The following is a 19,758-nucleotide window of genomic DNA, read 5'->3' on the forward strand; positions in this document are numbered from 1 at the left end:
CTCATTCTTAGGCCCCCTCCCCTTCTCTCTCCTCAACCCCTCTCTAGAGACCCTCTCTCCATCACCGGGCTGGGGCCAGGGTGGGGACGGAGGAGCATTCTGGAGGGTCAAGTCATGGAGGGAAGGCAACAGAACCTCAGCAGAGGACCAGAGCAGCTGGAAAGGGCTGACCCACCTGCCCACCAGGTGCACCAACACCAGGGCCGCCTCTTCTCCCTTGTCCCACATCACCGAGTCCAGACCGGGGGCTTGAGGGGCTCCAGAGGGAGAGGGGAGCTGGGGAGCACAGGCCTGCCCCCTCCCTCATGGAGGGAGGGCACTTGGGGAAATTTGGAGAGGGTGAGATCTCAGAGCTCAGCACTTTCCTCTTTCTGTTTTTCTTCTTGAGGAATTTTTTTCCCTAAGTGCTGATGACTTTACCATTCTCGGGGGTGGGGGGAGGAGAGTTTGGCTTTTGCTCCCCCCACTCCAAATGCCGGACAAAGTCTTACATTCCACAAGAAGCCAGAGCTTCAGAGTTTCCTAAAGATGAGGTGGCGTCTCCTCCCCTCTCCAGCCCGAGCTCCCTCCCCCCCGCCCTCCCCCCAAGTCTCAAGCCCTCTGTCCTGGCCAAGGAGGCCCAGGCAGGCTGGGAGGAGACCCCAAGCACATTCTTCCTCTCACTGTCATGCTGCAGAAATTAAAGACACATCTTTGGGCTGGGTGCCCGCCAAGCGTTTCAAGTCGAAAAGTGGCAGAGGCGGCCCTGGGACTCAGCTCCATGCCACGTGTAAAGGATGCTTGGAAACCCTCTGCCCGAAGCTCCTGGTATGGAGGTCTGAAACTGGACATTGGGGTGGTGACTGTCACACGCCCCCCACACAAATCCCACCCACCCCCATCCCAGGGGTCCCTGAACATCCTTCAGAACCCCCGGCCCATGATGTAGCAAATCCCAATCCGCATCTCTGAGGCTTAATCTCTTCTTGAAGGGGAGAGCAGGACGGCCTGGACAGAGTGCACATGGGGAGGGGGCTGCGGGGAGGAGTCCTTCACGCTGTGACAACTCAGCCAGCAGGGAGGTGGGCAGGTCACACCAACCTTTGCCCCAAGCCTGTGACACCCCACCCCAGACACCCACTCCAAAGGGTTGACTATTCCAAAGGACAGGACCCTTGTTCCCTCTTAGGGAGATGGTGCCCCTTGTCCCTGACCCACACTGGAGGGTGCAGGAACTGCCATCTCAGTGCCTCAGCCCCCGGTCCTGCCCTGTAGTCGCTGGCACTAGGCGGGGGCAGATCCTAGGCCACAAGTTGCTGCCACATGGTGGGGATAATTGATGAAGGCCTGTCCCTCCATAGCTGTCTCCAGCCTGCCTCCCTGGAAACTCTATATTTTCCCTTTAATTATAGCCCCTGCAGTCTCCCTCCGCTGCCCCGCCCGCACCGCTCATCCTGGCTGCCCACGGCCAACGTGGCTCCCTCCCCTTCTGTTCCCTTGGTCTTTTTTTTCCTTTGCCTTCGTTGCACAAAACCAGCTGGGGGAGGGCGTGGAGAGGGGCGGGGGGAGGCAATGGAATCTTGGATGGTTTGGGGGAGGCGGGACTCCCCGCTTCCACGTTTGCAGCTCTGGAGTGATGGGGGTGGGGAAGCTGTGCAGGAGGGACTGGAGTTGACGAGCACTGCAAAGGAACCCCCATTGCCTTCTCTGGGCCCACAGGTTCTGGCCAGACCAGGGGCCTGGAGAGATTGAGGTTGAGGTGGACCACCGTGGAGAGGTTGGGACATCGGGGAGGGAGGACACTGGCTTCTAGAGGCATCTCTCCCAAACACAGACTGTTGTTCTTGGGGTGCCCACCCCCTTTCAGGGTGCAGATGTTCTCTCTTGGTTCCAGTGGCAGAGAGAAATGCCCCGGGTTTTCAGGAAAGAGCGGGGGAAGCGGGAAACATCCTCTAAAACAAGGTCACTCACCCTCCCATGCAATTCCATCCCAAACTCCAACAGCAAGTCTCCCCCAAACACCCAAATTCTCCCATATGCCCCCAACCCTGAGTCCAGGTACAATCAGAGAAGGGGCTTTATGCAGCTGCCAGAGGGAGCACCCTCTCTCTGGTCAAGTCCCCTCAACCCGAGCTCTCTCCTGTCTGACTATGCTAGGAAGGAGGGTGTCTAACCAGGTCCTGGCCACAGCCACGGCACACTCACACAAGACCCCTTTCTAAGTCACCATTGATCACAGCCCTCCCCGTGCAAACTCACTCCCCCTCGGATGGAAGAGTCCTAGCAATTCCCCACCACTGCCCTCCTGCCCATCACCCAACACCGAAGCTTCCTTTTGGAGAGACAGACCACGTAGTCAAATTTCTCACCCAGTGCCTCAGCCTCCCCATCCCATCTCTCTCAATCATGCCCAGGGTTTGAGGGAGAACATTTGAGTCCCTCTTGGAGCCTGAGGCATGGCAGAAGAATCAACACCATCAAAATAAAACCCGTCTTCCCAGCACTCCTCCCCCAACTATCTAATTCTTAAGGTCTAAAGGAATTTCTAACTTGTTCCCCAAATATTCCTAAGTTCCTTACCCCGGCAACACCAGAAGACACCCCTAACAGGTACATCTTTTTAATTCTCTGGTCTGCGCTGTTTTGGAGGGGTCCCCCGCTGGCCTCTTCACACTCATCCCTCAGCTCTTGCCAAGGATGTCAGGAGGGTGAATGAGGAATGGCCAGGAGGACCCTCTCCCAATTACCCCAATCCTTCCACCTTTGGAAGGCTCCCTACCCACTCCCCAATTCCAGTGTCTCCAGATTGGGGGATCCCAGGAAGAAAGCCGAAGTGGCACCCCTACCCACTTTTTAGCCCGCACCATACTGAGGGCCTAGGTGCACCCCAGCGGCAGCATCTCTGGCCCTGGCTGAGCTGGGGGGCTGGGGAGGCCGAGCTGTGAAGGGGGAGATGCGCGGTGGACTCCCTTCCCTTCTCTTCCCTCCTCCTCCCCCTCTCCGTTCCAACTCCAAAATTGGGGGCCGGGCCAGGCAGCTCTGATTGGCTGGGGGACGGGCAGCCGGCTCCCCCTCTCCCAGGGGCAGGGTTCCTCCCCGCTCTCCATCAAGATGGTATAAAAGGGGCCCGGGCCGGTCGTCCGAGCAGACGGGAGTTTCCCCTCGGGGTCGGAGCAGGAGGCACGCGGAGAGTGAGGCCACGCATGAGCGGACGCTAACCCCCACCCCAGCCGCAAAGAGTCTACATGTCTAGGGTCTAGACATGTTCAGCTTTGTGGACCTCCGGCTCCTGCTCCTCTTAGCGGCCACCGCCCTCCTGACGCACGGCCAAGAGGAGGGCCAAGAAGAAGGCCAAGAAGAAGACAGTAAGTCCCAAACTTTTGGGAGTCCAGGGCTACTTGGTATTCTGCCCTGCGCTCGGTCCCGGGGAGTCCGCACCCTAAAATGAGACTCGGGATGCTCCGGAGACTCAGGGATGGAGGGCAGATGGTGAGGGCTCTTGGTCGGCGCCCTGGGAGAGAAGGGCGTGCACCCTGGGCGGGGAGTGTAGATGAACGTCCCCCAGGAGTGGGAGAGGAGGATGCATCTCGGCCTGAGTTGGCACAGGAGGGAGTCCCGAGCGCGCGCTGCGGCGTACAACAGGGAAAATGGGGGTCTGGGCGCGGGTGGGGGGAAAAGTACGTCGAAGATGGGATGCGGGTGCCGAGCTGGGAATTTGGAGCCCAAGATGTAAAAGCGATCGGGAAGGCTGTGCGATGATTCACAGGGAAAGATTGTTTGCCCTCTCTGCAGGCTAGACAGTGTTCCTGGGGCCGCGGGGGTGCCGGGCCGAGGGGGAGGGGGCGCGGAGAGTGGGCGGGTTGGAGGTTGAGAAACTTTGGCGCGGACTTGGCAGGGCGGGTCCTTGCGCCCTCTGCTGATCAACACTGAGCACCGCGCCTCCCTGTCCAGCGCTTCCCGGGGCAGGAGCTGGAGGGAAAATGGGGGTTATTGCCGGGTGTGGACCCCACCTCTAGACCTGGAAAATACAACTGGAGACCGGGTAGCCCTTGTCTCTAAAGGAAGCGGCCAGTCCCGGGAAATTGCTTAGTGTTGCCCGCCACCTAGTGGCCGCCTGGGGAGAAGCTCGCGCCGTGGGCTCGGCTAACTAACTTTATTACTATTTGCGGCTTTTGGTTCTTTGGCTAAAGAGGGACCCAGAGGCACTGGCTGGCTTCGGAAGACGGGAGTTGTCCCTAAGACAGGGCTTTTGAGATGTCTGGGCTCTGGAGTGTAGGGCGTATCCTACTTTGGGGGTACATTTCAAGTTTCTGGGCGGGACGCCACGCCAATCAGCCCCTCCCCATCCTCCTAGCTCCGCCCACGCCGTCCCACCTGCCCGAGGAATGGGGCCGAGTGGGGGCTGGACCTCCCATCTCTCCTCCCATTCCTTCCTCCTGTCTCCACCCAAACCACGCCCCACAATTCTGCCCTCCTGACAGAGCCCCTCCTCTCTCCTTCCCACTCCCCCACCCCCCACTCCCCCACCCAGTGGCTTTTTATTTCACTTGGCTTCAGCGCCAATGGGCTGAGGTTGGAGTTGGAAACAACCTCGGCCTAGAGCTTTGTTTAAATTCCTGAGAACTGGAAAGAGTTATAGCCGCGCTGGCCAGGCGCCTCGACGCTGTCACTGGCTCTGATGAGGAGCAGACGAGCTTTGAAGGATTTTGGGAAAAGGAAGAAAAAAAAAAGGAGGAGGAGGCGGGAAATGGAAAATCTAAATGCGTCTCTAAATCGGAGGAGAAGGGCGGATAGAGTTGGGGCCCCTGGAGCCCCAAGGTGGGAGGCTCGGTCGCCGCTGACAGGCCCCCTCTTCCCCTCTTGCCCCAGTCCCAGCAGTAACCTGCATACAGGACGGCCTCAGGTACCACGACCGAGCCGTATGGAAACCCGAGCCCTGCCGGGTCTGTATCTGCGACAATGGCAACGTGTTGTGCGATGACGTGATCTGCGAAGACACCAAGAACTGTCCTGGAGCCTCGGTCCCCAAGGACGAGTGCTGCCCCGTCTGCCCCGAAGGCCAGGGTACGCTTGGGGCCTGGGGCGGGCGGAGGGCGGGGCCGTCGGGGCACCGGAGCCCCCACCCTGCCCCTAACCCGCGTCTCTTCTCCCCCTAGTGTCACCTACAGACGACCAAACCACAGGAGTCGAGGTAATCCTCTACCCTCGACTTTTGCCACCCTGCCCGTGACCACGGTCCTCCCTTCCCTAACCCGGCTTCTTCTGGTTTTTTTCCCCCTACCCTATAGGGACCCAAAGGAGACACTGGTCCCCGAGGCCCAAGGGTAAGCGTTTTGCTCTCTCCGCTGTTGAGGGCTGGAGGTGGGTGTGGCTACTGGCCTGCGCTCACCCAGTCGCCCTCTCCCCCTGCAGGGACCCGCAGGCCCCCCTGGCCGAGATGGCATCCCCGGACAGCCTGGACTCCCCGGCCCCCCCGGGCCTCCTGGACCTCCCGGACCCCCTGGCCTCGGAGGAGTAAGTGGAGAGGCTCCACGCTGGCTTGTGGAAGGCCTCGTGCGCTCCCCTCATCGCCCTAGGGTGTTTTTGTGGGTTTTTTTTTCGTTTGGCAGTTGGCATACTTTATATTTTGAAATAATTTCAAAATTACAGAAAAGTTGCAAGAGCAGTGCAAAGAACTCTCATACACCCTTCACAGTTTGTCACATTTGCTTTACCAGTCTCTGTTTATGCATACATATAATTATCATAATTTTGTGTGTGTGAACCATTTGAGAGTAACTTGCTGATATTATGTCCCCTTTGCTCCTAAATCAGTATTTCCTGAGAACAAGAACATTCTCTTACATGATCGTAGCACAATGATTACATTTAGATCTAATATTGAGAGAATACTATTATGTAAAATACAACCCATATTCAAATTCTACCAATGACCCAATAATGTTCTCTATAGCATTTTTTTTTCCCTGAGCCAGGATACAATCTGGGATCATGAATTGCATTTAATTGTCATGTCTCTTTAGTTTCCTTTTATCTAGAACATTCCTCAGACTTTATCTTTCACGTCTCTGAAATTTTTGGAAGAGGCCAGTCATTTTGTAGACTGTCACTCAATTTGGGTTTGGCAGACGTGTGCTCATAATTAGATTCAGGCGGTGCGTTTTTGGCAGGAATGTCTCACAAGGGATGTTGTTGTTGCTCTTAATGCATCAAGGGAGGAGGCAATGATGTCAGTGTGTCCCGTTGTTGGTGATGTCTTCTGCCTTTCAACTCACTGCTTTCTCATGCACTCTCTCTTGTTTTTTCTAGAACTTTGCTCCCCAGTTGTCTTATGGCTATGATGAGAAATCTGCTGGAATTTCCGTGCCTGGCCCCATGGTGAGCCACCAGGGGGTGTAGAGATGACAGAAGAGGAGCCGATGGGAATGCAGACAAGATGGGCCAGTGATGGGCATATGGGGGTGGCATAGATAATTTGGGAGGTCAAGACGACTTCTGGGACCTCAGAGTCCAGAGAGGATACAAAACAATAGGAACCGTTGGGAGATAGCCAGACTTCACCCACCTTGCTCTTTCCTACAGAGGTATCACTGTGGCTTCCCCTTCTTTCCTTTCTGTAGGGTCCTTCTGGTCCTCGTGGTCTCCCTGGCCCCCCTGGCGCGCCCGTGAGTATCCAGGATGTCTTCACACACCACTTGGGCTTTGGTCTTTCGGAGGGAGGATTGGGATGAGGGCAGGAAAGTGCTCAGAGATCTCTTGGTGAGATGGGGAAAGGTTGGCAGGGACTTGCCCTTCTAACCCCATTCCTGTCTCCTTGTTCTCCAGGGTCCCCAAGGTTTCCAAGGCCCCCCTGGTGAGCCTGGCGAGCCTGGAGCCTCAGTAAGTGTCCCTCAACGTGTACTCTAAACATGTATTCTATACAAATACACACTCCCTCGACAAATGCAGATTCTCCTGTTGTGACACCTGTATCTGGAGTGGTCCCTACCTCCTCCTTCCAATCCCAGTCTTCTCCTTCTTTTTTCCTTATCCCAGTGGTTCTAACTGCTCCTCTTATCTCCTCCAGGGTCCCATGGGTCCCCGCGGTCCCCCTGGCCCCCCTGGCAAGAACGGAGATGATGTAAGTAGCCCCCGAGAGAAGACACCATCTGACCCCCACGGCCTGCATGGGCTAGGTCTCTGTCATCTACACCCCATTGGCCCCACCACCTTTGGGGGTGACACACCAAGAAAGGAGGGCAAGTTCTCCCTGACCGATGGCACTGCCCTTGAACAATAATCTTCACCCTTCTCCGTCTCCCCTGGCCCCAGCCACCTTAAAGCAGTCCCCAGTCCCATCCCTCAGGGTGAATGACTTCCCTAGGCTTAACCACTCTGGGCACTTCAGATTTGCTCCCCGTATTGTGAAGAGCAAAACGATGGTAGGAGAAATAAACAGAAATTCCTTTGGAGGGACTCAGAATTCACCAATTTAAACTGAGCTCTAAATAAGATTCTGGGCCCCTAAGCCTGACCTTCGACAATCCCAAGAAGATTCAGACCTTCCACAATTTTCCAGCCCAGGGGGCATGGGCACGATGGCCTTTTCTCTCCATCGCAGGGTGAAGCTGGAAAGCCTGGTCGTCCTGGTGAGCGTGGGCCTCCTGGACCTCAGGTGAGCAGGATAGCGTGGCTGGCCCCGGCCTCGCTGCGTTCGGGCATCATGTGGGAGCTGTGTCGTCGGTGGCGTCTTCTAACAGCCCTGCCTCTGTTCTCCCTTTCTTTGCTCTCCAGGGTGCTCGGGGATTGCCTGGAACAGCTGGCCTCCCTGGAATGAAGGGACACAGAGTGAGTCTCCTTTAAGTCATCGAAGTTTTCAAAGTCCCAGCATCCCACCATTCCAGCCCCTTCCCCAAAGGATCCTAGTGTGTGTTGGGGTGGGTGGCAGCTAAAGAAGTCTCAAGAGATAGAGAGTAGACATCCAAAAAAACTTCCCACTGGTGGGGAAGAAGTCTTGACAAAAGGATCGGGTGAGATCTTGGGCCAGCTGGGGTTTTGTCCAGCTCAGAGACAGGGGGATGGCTGTGAGGACCTCCTGAGGCTCCTTCTGAGGCCAGGGTGGGTGTCAAAGTGGTCCACCCCTCCACAGGGTCTCACCTTGCCTCTCCTTCTCATCTTAGGGTTTCAGTGGTTTGGATGGTGCCAAGGGAGATGCTGGTCCTGCTGGCCCCAAGGTAAGAATGTCCATGTCTGAATGTCACGATCCTCCACCTCCCCGCCATGAACAAATTCCTCACTCTGTTCTCTGCTCTCTAGGGTGAGCCTGGTAGCCCTGGTGAAAATGGAGCTCCTGGCCAGATGGTGAGTGCGACCAGTTCTAGAAGGAAGAAAGGAAGCAGAGTATAGGAGCAAGATGGGGGATTGGAGGATAGGGATGTCTCTCTCATCTGACATGGCTTCTCTTGGTTTTGCTGTCAGGGTCCCCGTGGTCTGCCTGGTGAGAGAGGTCGCCCTGGAGCCCCTGGCCCTGCTGTAAGTACTCCTGGCCTTGTGGGGGACCCCTGGGCTCTGGAAGGGGTTTCCCAGGAGCTACAGGGACTGGCCAGTGCTCAACGGACGTAACCGGGACTTCCCCTCTCTCCTGCAGGGTGCTCGTGGAAATGATGGTGCTACTGGTGCTGCTGGACCACCTGTGAGTATCACCCCTAGACCTTGGTGCCTGGGAGTGGGGAGGGTCTCAGGGTCAGCTCTTGGGCTGATAGTGGGGGTAGCCCATGTTGGTCTGGACCTCAGGACTTTTTCTGTCCCAGGGTGCGACCTGCAGCTGCCACCTTTCTTCTTGCTAACACCTCCCTTTCATTCACAGGGTCCCACTGGCCCCGCTGGTCCTCCTGGTTTCCCTGGTGCTGTTGGTGCTAAGGTGAGACCCCCGACCTCCTCTGAGCAAAGCTTCCACAGGCTAAGGGGTGGGTGTCTTCCTGCTTCCCAAACCTAATGGACCCGGAGTGGCAAGTGAGAAGCCCATTCCCCAGGACTTTTGTCATGGGGTCCCCGTCTCTGACCTTGGAGTCCTGATTCTTGGTCTCCTGCCCCTTCCCTGACCCCTTCCCCTTCCCCCCACACCCCTTCCGTTCCCTGGCCTCCTGTCCTCTTCTAGGGGTGAGGCTGGACTTCCAGGGCAGCTCCTGTCATGTCCTTTCTTCCCATCCAGGGTGAAGCTGGTCCCCAAGGAGCCCGAGGCTCTGAAGGTCCCCAGGGTGTGCGTGGTGAGCCTGGCCCCCCCGGCCCCGCTGGTGCTGCTGGCCCCGCTGTAAGTGTCACCTCCTCAGTCCCCTGTACCACTTCTCAACTCAGAGTCCTTGCCTGTCACTCACCCTGCTTTCTCTGTGCCACAGGGAAACCCTGGTGCTGATGGACAGCCTGGTGCTAAGGGTGCCAATGTAAGTATCTTGCAGGTTTCAGAGCTGCCCCTGGTGCCCACTCCCACCTGCCCCGTGCCCCCGACTCCCGGTCTCAACCTGTTCTGCCTCCCACAGGGCGCTCCTGGTATTGCTGGTGCTCCTGGCTTCCCTGGTGCCCGAGGCCCCTCTGGACCCCAGGGCCCCAGTGGCCCCCCTGGTCCCAAGGGTAACAGCGTAAGTACCGCTCTTGTCACTTCTGCCCCACCCCATGTGCTGGCCCCAGTGTGGCTCTCTTCTGGGGAGTATGAAGATCCAGGCCAACTGAACACCCCCAACTCTCCGCTCATCCTCTGCTCCTCCCCCAACACAGGGTGAACCTGGTGCTCCCGGCAACAAAGGAGACACCGGTGCCAAGGGAGAGCCCGTAAGTGCCCTGCTCAGCCCATTTGCCCTCAGAGCCCCTTGAGGGAGACTCAGAGGGGACCGGGAGCCGCTGGTGCTGGAGGCCCAGCCTCGAGCTGGCTCTGGAGCCTGCACCAGGATGGCCCCTTACTGCAGGCCGCTCCCCCTCTTCCCTCCCCAGGGCCCCACTGGTATTCAAGGCCCCCCTGGCCCTGCTGGGGAAGAAGGAAAGCGAGGAGCCCGAGGTGAACCTGGACCCACTGGCCTGCCCGGACCCCCTGGCGAGCGTGTAAGTGTCCCCTTCTACGCCCCCAGTGCCGGCCTGGTGCCTGCGTGTCTGAGCTCACTGGCCTCCTCTCCTCCTGCAGGGTGGACCTGGTGCCCGTGGCTTCCCTGGAGCAGATGGTGTTGCTGGTCCCAAGGTAACCTCTCTCCCCGTCTGGGAAGTTGACCCTGCTGCTCCCTAGGCATTACCTTCCTCTTTCAATGTAGTCAGCCCCTTCCCACCTCCACCCCCAGTCGTTAGTGCTCCACGCTGTGGCTGCAGGACTGTCTGCACACTCAGCCTCCCCTCGACCTTCCCACCTCCACCAATGCCCCTCAAAGCTCCCCTGCCCCACTGGGGGGAAGAAGATGCTGGCCTGTGGCAAAGAGGCCCAGACCCAAGACCCTAATTTTTCCCGTGACTTCCCCACCCAGGGTCCCGCTGGTGAACGTGGTGCTCCTGGCCCTGCTGGTCCCAAAGGTTCTCCTGGTGAAGCTGGTCGCCCCGGTGAAGCCGGTCTGCCTGGTGCCAAGGTGAGACCCCAGCCCTCTGCCCTGCTCAGCCCTAGACCCTGCTCATCCTGCGTGGGGTCTGGGATGAGCCACTTTGGGGCAGGACCACAGATCTGCCTTCTGGAGTGCCCCCCACCCCCGCCCCCAGTCGTCTCCCCCCGCTCCCCCCCATCGCCCATCTCCCTCACCCGCTCACACCTCTCTGCCTCCTCCTTAGGGTCTGACTGGAAGCCCTGGCAGCCCTGGTCCTGATGGCAAAACTGGGCCCCCTGTAAGTATCGCTCCCCCTAGGCCTCTCCTGCTCCCCTGCTCACCCGCCCGCTGCCCTCATCTCTGCGTTTGTGCCTTCCCATCCTCAGGGTCCCGCTGGTCAAGATGGTCGCCCCGGACCTCCAGGTCCCCCTGGTGCCCGTGGTCAGGCTGGTGTGATGGGATTCCCTGGACCTAAAGGTGCTGCTGTGAGTATTCAGGGAGGAGCATCACAGAGCCAGGGACAGACACGCCCAGGAGGCGAGAGTCTTGGGCTCTGGTCCTAGCTCTGCCACTGACTTGCTGTGTGGCCTCAGGTCACTCATTGCCCCTCTCTGGGCCTCAGTCGCCTTATCTATAAAATGAGAGCCGTCTCTTGGCTCCACAATCATTGCTTTATCTCTGGAAATAAATGTTATTGGTGCCCCTCATAAACACATGGGGATGGAATAGGCCTTTTGTATGACAAGAACCTCCAAATCTTGGTGGGTTCTTTGAGGATCAAAAAGAGATACAAGAGGAGATGAAAGTCCTTTGTAACTCAGGTCACCACAGGCATATGACCGGGAGGATGAAGGGAGAGGGTGAGAGAGGAGCTTGAAGGTGCATGTGGTCGTGAGGAGAGGGCCCAGGGAAAGGCTAAGGGACAGAGCAGTAAAAAGGCATTTCCCCAGGGCCAGAGGCAGTAGATGAGAAAGCTCGTTATAAAAAGTCTGCTCGAAGTAAATGGGAGGGACCCAGGAGGCCCCAGTCTCCCACTTCAGCCCCCTCAACCCTCACTCTCTTTCCCCACAGGGAGAGCCTGGCAAAGCTGGAGAACGAGGTGTTCCCGGACCCCCCGGTGCTGTGGTAAGTATCTCCTGTTGGTCCCTGTCCCCTTCCTGCCCCTGCCCGTGACACTTCCCCATCCCTGCAGGAGGGATGCAGGAGGGATGCGGGAGGCCGCAGCCCATCACCAGAGCATCTGGAGCTCCCAGCCCCAGGCCCCCCACCCCCACCTGCGCCCTCTTCCTCCAGCTGCCTGCCTGCCTCACCACCCTGAATTCTTCTTTGCTGTCTCCCCACAGGGCCCTGCTGGCAAAGATGGAGAAGCTGGAGCTCAGGGACCCCCCGGCCCTGCTGTAAGTGTCCCTGACAGGGAGATTTGGGGAGGGGGCACTGTGGAGCAGGAAAGGGAGACACTCCCGCCCTCCTCTCCTGGGCCTTCCCATGACCCCAGCTCTCTCTGTGACAGGGCCCCGCTGGTGAGAGAGGTGAACAAGGTCCTGCTGGCTCCCCAGGATTCCAGGTGAGGTTCACAGCTGTCAGGGTGTCGGCGAGGGCTGGGCTCCCCTTTGTTCTCTTCCAGATCTAATCCCTCCCCCCACTCTCCCCCATTTCCCACCCTACAGGGTCTCCCTGGCCCCGCTGGTCCTCCTGGTGAATCAGGCAAACCTGGTGAACAGGTAAGAGGTAGCAGCCGGCCAGAGAGGTGGGAAAGGCAGGGATTACAGAGGGAGAGGCCAGCCATCCTAGCTAATCAGACAACTGTCAGCCAGAGGGATCACGGTTAGACACCAGCAAGGACTTCCCATCACGAAGGGAGCCACACAGAGGGAAGCAGGGAGCTGCACCTCTGCGTGGTATGGTCTGGAAGGAGCTGCTTGGCTGCTAGTCTGGCTGATTTCTTTGTAGAGCTGCTGGAATACTCTGTGACTTCTCCTCAATCCAAAGTTTGGGGAGGGGGTCGGTCTTTGACACATCCGAGGAGGAGTAGAGGGCTAATTTCAGTTCAGTGCTGAGAAAGGGTTGGTCTGTAATCACAGAACGGGGGTCCCCAGGAGGAGGACAGCAGTGCTTTCCAGTGGAGAGGCCCAGGCAGGTTTTCTCATTTTCTGTCCCTCACTCCCCCTCAGGGTGTTCCTGGAGACCTTGGTGCCCCTGGCCCCTCTGGAGCAAGAGTAAGTAACGCCTCTACTGCTCCCGTCGAGATGCCTCACGACGGCCCTGTCTCTGGAGCCACCATCACGTGCCCTGTCCTTCCTTCCCTTCTAGGGAGAGAGAGGTTTCCCCGGTGAGCGTGGTGTGCAAGGTCCCCCCGGTCCTGCAGGTCCCCGTGGGTCCAACGGTGCCCCTGGCAACGATGGTGCTAAGGTGAGGGCAGCTTGGGGACCAGGTCTCACCCCTCCTAAGGCAGGGGACGCCTGGCTGTGACCAAAGCCACCTAGATGTGGGGGAGGGGCAGAGGGGCAAGACTGGGATGGAGTCCACGTGCAGCCTGAGGCTCTGGGCTGAGTCTGCCCTCTTAGCTGGTGCCTGTCTTTGGTCTCAGAATCAAGCCTAGGAGATATCAGGAGGGGGCTCAGGAGTGGGCTGTGACCCCAGGCCTCACTCCAGTCCTCTTGGTTGTCACATAGGGTGATGCTGGTGCCCCTGGAGCTCCCGGTAGCCAGGGTGCCCCTGGCCTTCAGGGAATGCCTGGTGAACGAGGTGCAGCTGGTCTTCCAGGCCCTAAGGGTGACAGAGTAAGTCCAAGCTCCCCTCCCCTGAGTCCTGTGTGGTTGTCATCTCTCTCTTTCCCCTCCCTGGGATCTTTCCCTCTTCTCCTGAATCTTCCCTTCTTCCCCTCTGGCCTCTTTGCTGATAAATTGTCTACCTGTGTTCCAGGCCCATCTCTTCCCATCAGTTAACATGGCAACAAGAGGTGGGGCCGCCTCCTGAAAGGGAGATCCCTCATTCCTCTCTCAACTCAAGGCAGGGGCTTCTTAACCTAGGTTCCGCCACAATCCTCAGGCAGGCACATTTTCCCCTGAAAGATCTTGAGTCCTTGGCACAGGTGGGGGCAAGGAAGATCTGGGGAGGGGTCTCAGACACAAGCAAGCCACGAGAGGTTGCCTCCTTGCCCCACACTGGAAGTCTCAGGCTTTCCCATGTCTTTAGGGCGATGCTGGTCCCAAAGGTGCTGATGGTTCTCCTGGCAAAGATGGCGTCCGTGGTCTGACTGGCCCCATCGGTCCTCCTGGCCCCGCTGGTGCCCCTGGCGACAAGGTGAGGTGGCAGCTTCCCCACTTTCTGCCCTAACACACAGCTTCCCCCAGCATGCCTGGGCATGGCTCAGCCAGGAAGGCAGGTCCTGCATTCCCAGCTGGCGACTCAGGAAGCTAGGCAGACCAAAAAGGAGGGGAGGCTTTTCTGGGGTCAGGAGTGTTCAAGGGGAACCCCTGACCCTGAGCCTCCTGTCCCTCCCTCTCAGGGTGAAACTGGTCCTAGCGGTCCTGCTGGTCCCACTGGAGCTCGTGGTGCCCCCGTAAGTACAGAAGACCCGGTTAAGACCCCATACTTGGCCTTTCTCTCCCTTCATATGCCCCCTGGTCCTCTTTCTTTGTCTCCTCCACCTTCATGACTCCTACCTCCATGGGCCCTGGGGAATGCTCCTCAGGGCCCCCCTCCTCCCACTGTCCCTCCACTCTATCCTACTTTCCTCCACATCAGAGCATGTCTCCAGTCTGCCTCCTTTTCTTCTAGGGAGACCGTGGTGAGCCTGGTCCTCCCGGCCCTGCTGGCTTTGCTGGCCCCCCTGTGAGTACCAAGACCGCCTTCCTGTTCCGTCACCAACTGGGACCCCGGGCCTTGGGTGACTGAATGAGGACAAAGGCGTTGGCCCAGGGAAGGAGGGTGGGGAGAGGATTGTCTCCCATTCAGGCATCTTTCTGCCTGCAGTTCCTGTCCTTACCCAGCCCCGTGGCACCACCCGGCTCCCTCCTCTGACATATGTAGCTCCTCCACTCACCACGCTCCCTCCTTCCCCAGGGTGCTGATGGCCAACCTGGTGCTAAAGGCGAACCCGGTGATGCTGGTGCTAAAGGCGATGCTGGTCCCCCTGGCCCTGCTGGACCCGCCGGACCCCCTGGCCCCATTGTGAGTATCTCACCCTCTAGGCCCTGAGCTGCTGGCAGGCCTGGACCCAGGATTGGCCCAGCCTTGACGCTTCTGTGCTCTCCTACAGGGTAGCGTTGGTGCTCCTGGACCCAAAGGTGCTCGTGGCAGCGCTGGTCCCCCTGTGAGTATCTCAGTCTCTCTCATGTGGCTCTCCCCTGCCCACCTTCAGAGGTAGGGGTGGCTGGGCCAGGTGAGGAGCTGTCCTCCTGTTAACTACTGCTTTGTCCTCTTCCGCCAGGGTGCTACTGGTTTCCCTGGTGCTGCTGGCCGAGTCGGTCCCCCCGGCCCCTCTGTAAGTATCTGTAGTGGAGACGCCACTTCTCTGGGGGTTGGGGCACAGGCTGTCAGGAGGGTGGTGGGCCCAACTGAGGCCTCAGTAGTGCTCCAGAATCCACTGGAATCTGACAGCCCCTTTTCTCCCCGTCCAGGGAAATGCTGGACCCCCTGGCCCTCCTGGCCCTGTTGGCAAAGAAGGCGGCAAAGGCCCCCGTGGTGAGACTGGCCCCGCTGGACGTCCTGGTGAGGCCGGTCCCCCTGGGCCCCCTGGCCCCGCTGGCGAGAAGGGATCTCCTGGTGCTGATGGACCTGCTGTAAGTGCGAGGTTGGAGGGGTCCTGAGTCGGGGCGTGGACCTTGGCCTCTGTACGGTCCCTCACCGCCATCTTCCTCCCACAGGGTGCTCCCGGCACTCCTGGGCCTCAGGGCATTGCTGGACAGCGTGGTGTGGTCGGTCTGCCCGGTCAGCGAGGAGAAAGAGGCTTCCCTGGTCTTCCCGGCCCCTCTGTGAGTGCCCCCTCATCTTGGGGGACCCCAAAAAGAACCATCACAGGAGTTGGGGTGGTGGGGCCAGTGAGGACAGATGTGATGGATGACCTGGGGACCCCATCCCCATCTCTGGCCTGACTCTTCCTTCTCCCCCAGGGTGAACCCGGTAAGCAAGGTCCTTCTGGAGCAAGTGGTGAACGTGGCCCCCCTGGTCCCGTGGGCCCCCCTGGATTGGCTGGACCCCCTGGCGAGTCTGGACGTGAAGTGAGTAGTCACCAGCCCCATTCCAGTGTCCCCAGCGCAGCGGCTTTGGCCTTGACCCGAGCCTCCCTCCCCTTGGCTGACTCTCACCTCCGTCACTCTCTCTGTAGGGATCCCCTGGTGCTGAAGGCTCCCCCGGACGAGACGGTTCTCCTGGCCCCAAGGTAAGACGGCTGCACCCCAGGGCCACAGCCCCACCTGCCGCTCCCTCGCCCCGACCTGGTTCCTTCGCCTGGAGCTGACATGTACTCCACTCCTCTCCTCTCCCAGGGTGACCGTGGTGAGACTGGCCCTGCTGGACCCCCTGGTGCTCCTGGTGCCCCTGGTGCCCCTGGCCCCGTTGGCCCTGCTGGCAAGAGTGGCGATCGTGGTGAGGCTGTAAGTAGCTGGGTTCCGGCTTGCTGCTTCTGGTCAAGCCGGGGACTCTCCTGGCCTCCCCAGAGGCCTGTAGATGGACATCTGACTTCACCTAGGCTGGGAGGAGAGGACATCTTGCAGGATGTCCAGGCCTTTGGTCTCCCCGAAAACATTGAGCCCCAGCTCAGCTTCAGGGCCCCTTTCCCAACAGTACCCTGTCCCCTCTGAGGAATGGAGTTTGTCCCCAGGTGCTTGCCCCGGCTCACACGTGGCCAGAATTCACATGAAATTCATCTGGGGCTCAGGAGAGATGGACATAATGTGAAAGGATGCAAAGGAAGAGGGATTGGGCCTTGGGGTGGCCTTATCCTGCAGCTCAGGCTCTACCGAGATCTGACACTCTCTTTGCTCTCCCCAGGGTCCTGCTGGTCCTGCTGGTCCCATCGGCCCCGTTGGTGCCCGTGGTCCTGCTGTAAGTGCCCTGCTCTGGCCCTCAAGTCCTTAGAGCTCTTGTCCAGATGTGGACTGCACCCCACTCAGTGTTCGTGAGCCTTCTACCTGACAGCTTGTCCCCTCTTCTCTTCTAGGGACCCCAAGGCCCCCGTGGTGACAAGGGTGAGACAGGCGAACAGGGCGACAGAGGCATTAAGGGTCACCGTGGCTTCTCTGGTCTCCAGGGTCCCCCTGGTCCTCCCGTGAGTATGCTCAGCCCCTCCCCAGCCCCCAGCTGCCACTGAATCTTCTCTTCTCACCTCCCCATGCCCTGCTGTATGATTGGGGGGGGGACCCTTTGCCTCAGTTTCCCCCTCTGGAGAGTCATTCTCTCTCCTCCCTAGTGGGGACTGGGTTCTGAAGATTTGGGGGGCATTTCCAAGAAGCTTCTGAAGGCAGGGGGTGCACAAAGAGGGATGTAAGAGGGGTCTCAGCCCATGGACACCTTGGGACTAGATTTGCAGAATAACGAGACGGGGTGCAGGTCACTGGCCCCCGCACTGGGTTTGACCCGCACTGGGCCTGAATAGCCTTTGCGTCTGTCTTCAGGGCTCTCCTGGTGAACAAGGTCCCTCTGGAGCTTCTGGTCCTGCTGGTCCCCGCGTAAGTCACGTCTTCTGTCTATCTCCTCTTCCCGGGTCCCAAGCCCAGGTTCACTTCAGGGTTGTTTGCCTGGGAGACAGGTGTCCCCTACTTCTCTGGGGGAGGGTCCGGGGCAGGGGATGGGAGAGGGGTGGAAGAGTCCCGGACGAGCTTGCTCAGCCCTTGGCCTGCCCCTCCCCGCCCCTTCCTCCCACAAGATGTTTCCTGGCCCGGCTGTGGGAATGAACTATGCTGAGGCTGAGGAGCCACAAGCAGGGGGGTCGTGGGCTTCTCTGCCAAAGTTGGGGTGGACCCCTGCTTTCTGGCAGGCTATCTTCAACCAAGTTCCTCCCTGTAGGGTCCCCCTGGCTCTGCTGGTGCTCCTGGCAAAGATGGACTCAACGGTCTCCCAGGCCCCATCGGCCCCCCTGGTCCTCGTGGTCGCACTGGTGATGCTGGTCCTGTTGTACGTAGCCCCCCACCTCATCTGTCCATGGCCCTCCAGCCCTGAGAGCACTCGGACTCCGGTAATCCTTGCTCTCCTCCCTTTCTGCACAGGGTCCCCCCGGCCCTCCTGGACCCCCTGGTCCCCCTGGTCCTCCCAGCGCCGGTTTCGACTTCAGCTTCTTGCCTCAGCCACCTCAAGAGAAGTCTCACGATGGCGGCCGCTACTACCGGGCCGATGATGCCAATGTGGTCCGTGACCGTGACCTCGAGGTGGACACCACTCTCAAGAGCCTGAGCCAGCAGATCGAGAACATCCGGAGTCCCGAAGGCAGCCGCAAGAACCCAGCCCGTACCTGCCGTGACCTCAAGATGTGCCACTCTGACTGGAAGAGCGGTGAGGGCCTGTCCAGCTGTGCCCTTCCTCCTCCTCCTGCCGTGACAGGGCCGAGCCCCGAGGGGCCCAGATGCCCATGTGTGTCCCACCTCCCTTACCTCCCCTGACTCTGCCTTGCCCTGCCCCACCACAGGAGAATACTGGATTGACCCCAACCAAGGCTGCAACCTGGACGCCATCAAGGTCTTCTGCAACATGGAGACAGGTGAGACCTGCGTGTACCCCACTCAGCCCCAAGTGGCCCAGAAGAACTGGTACATCAGCAAGAACCCCAAGGACAAGAGGCACGTCTGGTACGGCGAAAGCATGACCGACGGATTCCAGGTGCGTGAGCTGGACCCTGGAACCACTCTCACGAAATGGGCTGGCCCAAGGCTCAGAGGGGGCATGAGAGAAGCTTTTGGTGGACTAGACCTCTGCTAAGTGTGAGAGACAGAGCTGGGCTGGGAAACAGGAGTCGTGGGTCCTTGATACTGGCTCAGACATAGGTACCCAGGGGCAAGTGATGCCACCTCTGGATGTGGGGCTTCACTGGGATGCTCTCACAGGACCTCAGGGAGGGAGGCCAGGACTAGAGGCTCCAGCACGGTCATTGACTCCTCATTCTCCCCACCCCACAGTTCGAGTATGGTGGCCAGGGCTCCGATCCTGCCGATGTGGCCATCCAGCTGACTTTCCTGCGCCTGATGTCCACCGAGGCCTCCCAGAACATCACCTACCACTGCAAGAACAGCGTGGCCTACATGGACCAGCAGACTGGCAACCTCAAGAAGGCCCTGCTCCTCCAGGGCTCCAACGAGATCGAGATCCGGGCCGAGGGCAACAGCCGCTTCACCTACAGCGTCACCTACGATGGCTGCACGGTGAGTCCCCAAGCAGGGCCCCTTCTCTGGGCTTTGGCTTTCCTGGCAGGCCAGGGTTCCCCTCACTCCATCACTCCCATCTGGTGACACCCCTCTCCCATTGTCTCCCCTTCACCCCAGAGTCACACCGGAGCCTGGGGCAAGACAGTGATCGAATACAAAACCACCAAGACCTCCCGCTTGCCCATCATCGATGTGGCTCCCTTGGATATTGGCGCCCCAGACCAGGAATTCGGCATCGACATTGGCCCTGTCTGCTTCCTGTAAACTCCCTCCGCCCCAACCTGGCTCCCTCCCACCCAGTCCACTTGCCCCTGCCCCTGGAAACAGACAAACAACCCAAACTGAACCCCCCAAAAAGCCAAAAAATGGGAGACAATTTCACATGGACTTTGGAAAATATTTTTTTTCCTTTGCATTCATCTCTCAAACTTAGTTTTTATCTTTGACCAACTGACCATGACCAAAAACCAAAAGTGCATTCAACCTTACCAAAAAAAAAAAAAGAATAAATAAATAACTTTTTAAAAAAGGAAGCTTGGTCCACTTGCTTGAAGACCCATGTGGGGGTAAGTCCTTTTCTGCCCGTTGGGCTTATGATACCCCAACGCTGCCCTTTCTGCTCCTTTCTCCATGCCTTCTTGGGGCCTCCCCTCCACTGCTCCCCAAATCTAAGTCTCCCCAAAAGACACAGGAAACAATGCATTGTCTGCCCAGCAACCAAAGGCAATGCTAAAACACCCAAGTGGCCCCCACGCTCCCAGCCCGCTCCCCTCACCCAGCACCCCCAAACCGTGGGGGGACCTGGGGTTCTCAGACTGCCAAAGAAGCCTTACCATCTGGCATCCCCGTGGCCCCTGCAACATACCCCTCTTTGTTTTTGAGGGGGCATG

General features: G+C 58.8%; 1 protein-coding gene across 1 annotated transcript; it reads left to right on the forward strand.

Annotated features, from left to right (window-relative positions):
* Window positions 1-3,240: 3,240 nt before the first annotated feature.
* On the forward strand, window positions 3,241-19,214 carry COL1A1 (collagen type I alpha 1 chain). Its single transcript, NM_001323779.1, has 51 exons — window positions 3,241-3,344; window positions 4,849-5,043; window positions 5,136-5,170; window positions 5,268-5,303; window positions 5,392-5,493; window positions 6,289-6,357; window positions 6,600-6,644; window positions 6,805-6,858; window positions 7,046-7,099; window positions 7,580-7,633; window positions 7,753-7,806; window positions 8,139-8,192; window positions 8,275-8,319; window positions 8,437-8,490; window positions 8,606-8,650; window positions 8,825-8,878; window positions 9,170-9,268; window positions 9,354-9,398; window positions 9,495-9,593; window positions 9,730-9,783; window positions 9,943-10,050; window positions 10,130-10,183; window positions 10,461-10,559; window positions 10,756-10,809; window positions 10,898-10,996; window positions 11,583-11,636; window positions 11,855-11,908; window positions 12,022-12,075; window positions 12,179-12,232; window positions 12,683-12,727; window positions 12,822-12,920; window positions 13,184-13,291; window positions 13,707-13,814; window positions 14,020-14,073; window positions 14,292-14,345; window positions 14,577-14,684; window positions 14,773-14,826; window positions 14,944-14,997; window positions 15,134-15,295; window positions 15,380-15,487; window positions 15,626-15,733; window positions 15,841-15,894; window positions 16,001-16,108; window positions 16,506-16,559; window positions 16,675-16,782; window positions 17,129-17,182; window positions 17,520-17,627; window positions 17,720-18,002; window positions 18,136-18,326; window positions 18,623-18,865; window positions 18,986-19,214. The coding sequence occupies exons 1-51, from the start codon at window positions 3,242-3,244 to the stop codon at window positions 19,130-19,132; spliced, it is 4,392 nt and encodes a 1,463-aa protein (NP_001310708.1). The 5' UTR covers window position 3,241; the 3' UTR covers window positions 19,133-19,214.
* Window positions 19,215-19,758: the final 544 nt, after the last annotated feature.

Source organism: Equus asinus, chromosome 13 (genome assembly GCF_041296235.1).
Source record: "Equus asinus isolate D_3611 breed Donkey chromosome 13, EquAss-T2T_v2, whole genome shotgun sequence".
Lineage (NCBI taxonomy): Eukaryota > Metazoa > Chordata > Mammalia > Perissodactyla > Equidae > Equus > Equus asinus.

Bases quoted from the DNA above. Each gene is read 5' to 3' on its own strand.
- COL1A1 (NM_001323779.1), top strand. From the start codon at position 3,242: ATGTTCAGCTTTGTGGACCTCCGGCTCCTGCTCCTCTTAGCGGCCACC. The intron at 8,320-8,436 runs GTGAGTGCGACC...TTTTGCTGTCAG, and splicing joins ATGGAGCTCCTGGCCAGATG to GGTCCCCGTGGTCTGCCTGG. The intron at 14,074-14,291 runs GTAAGTACAGAA...CTTTTCTTCTAG, and splicing joins CTGGAGCTCGTGGTGCCCCC to GGAGACCGTGGTGAGCCTGG.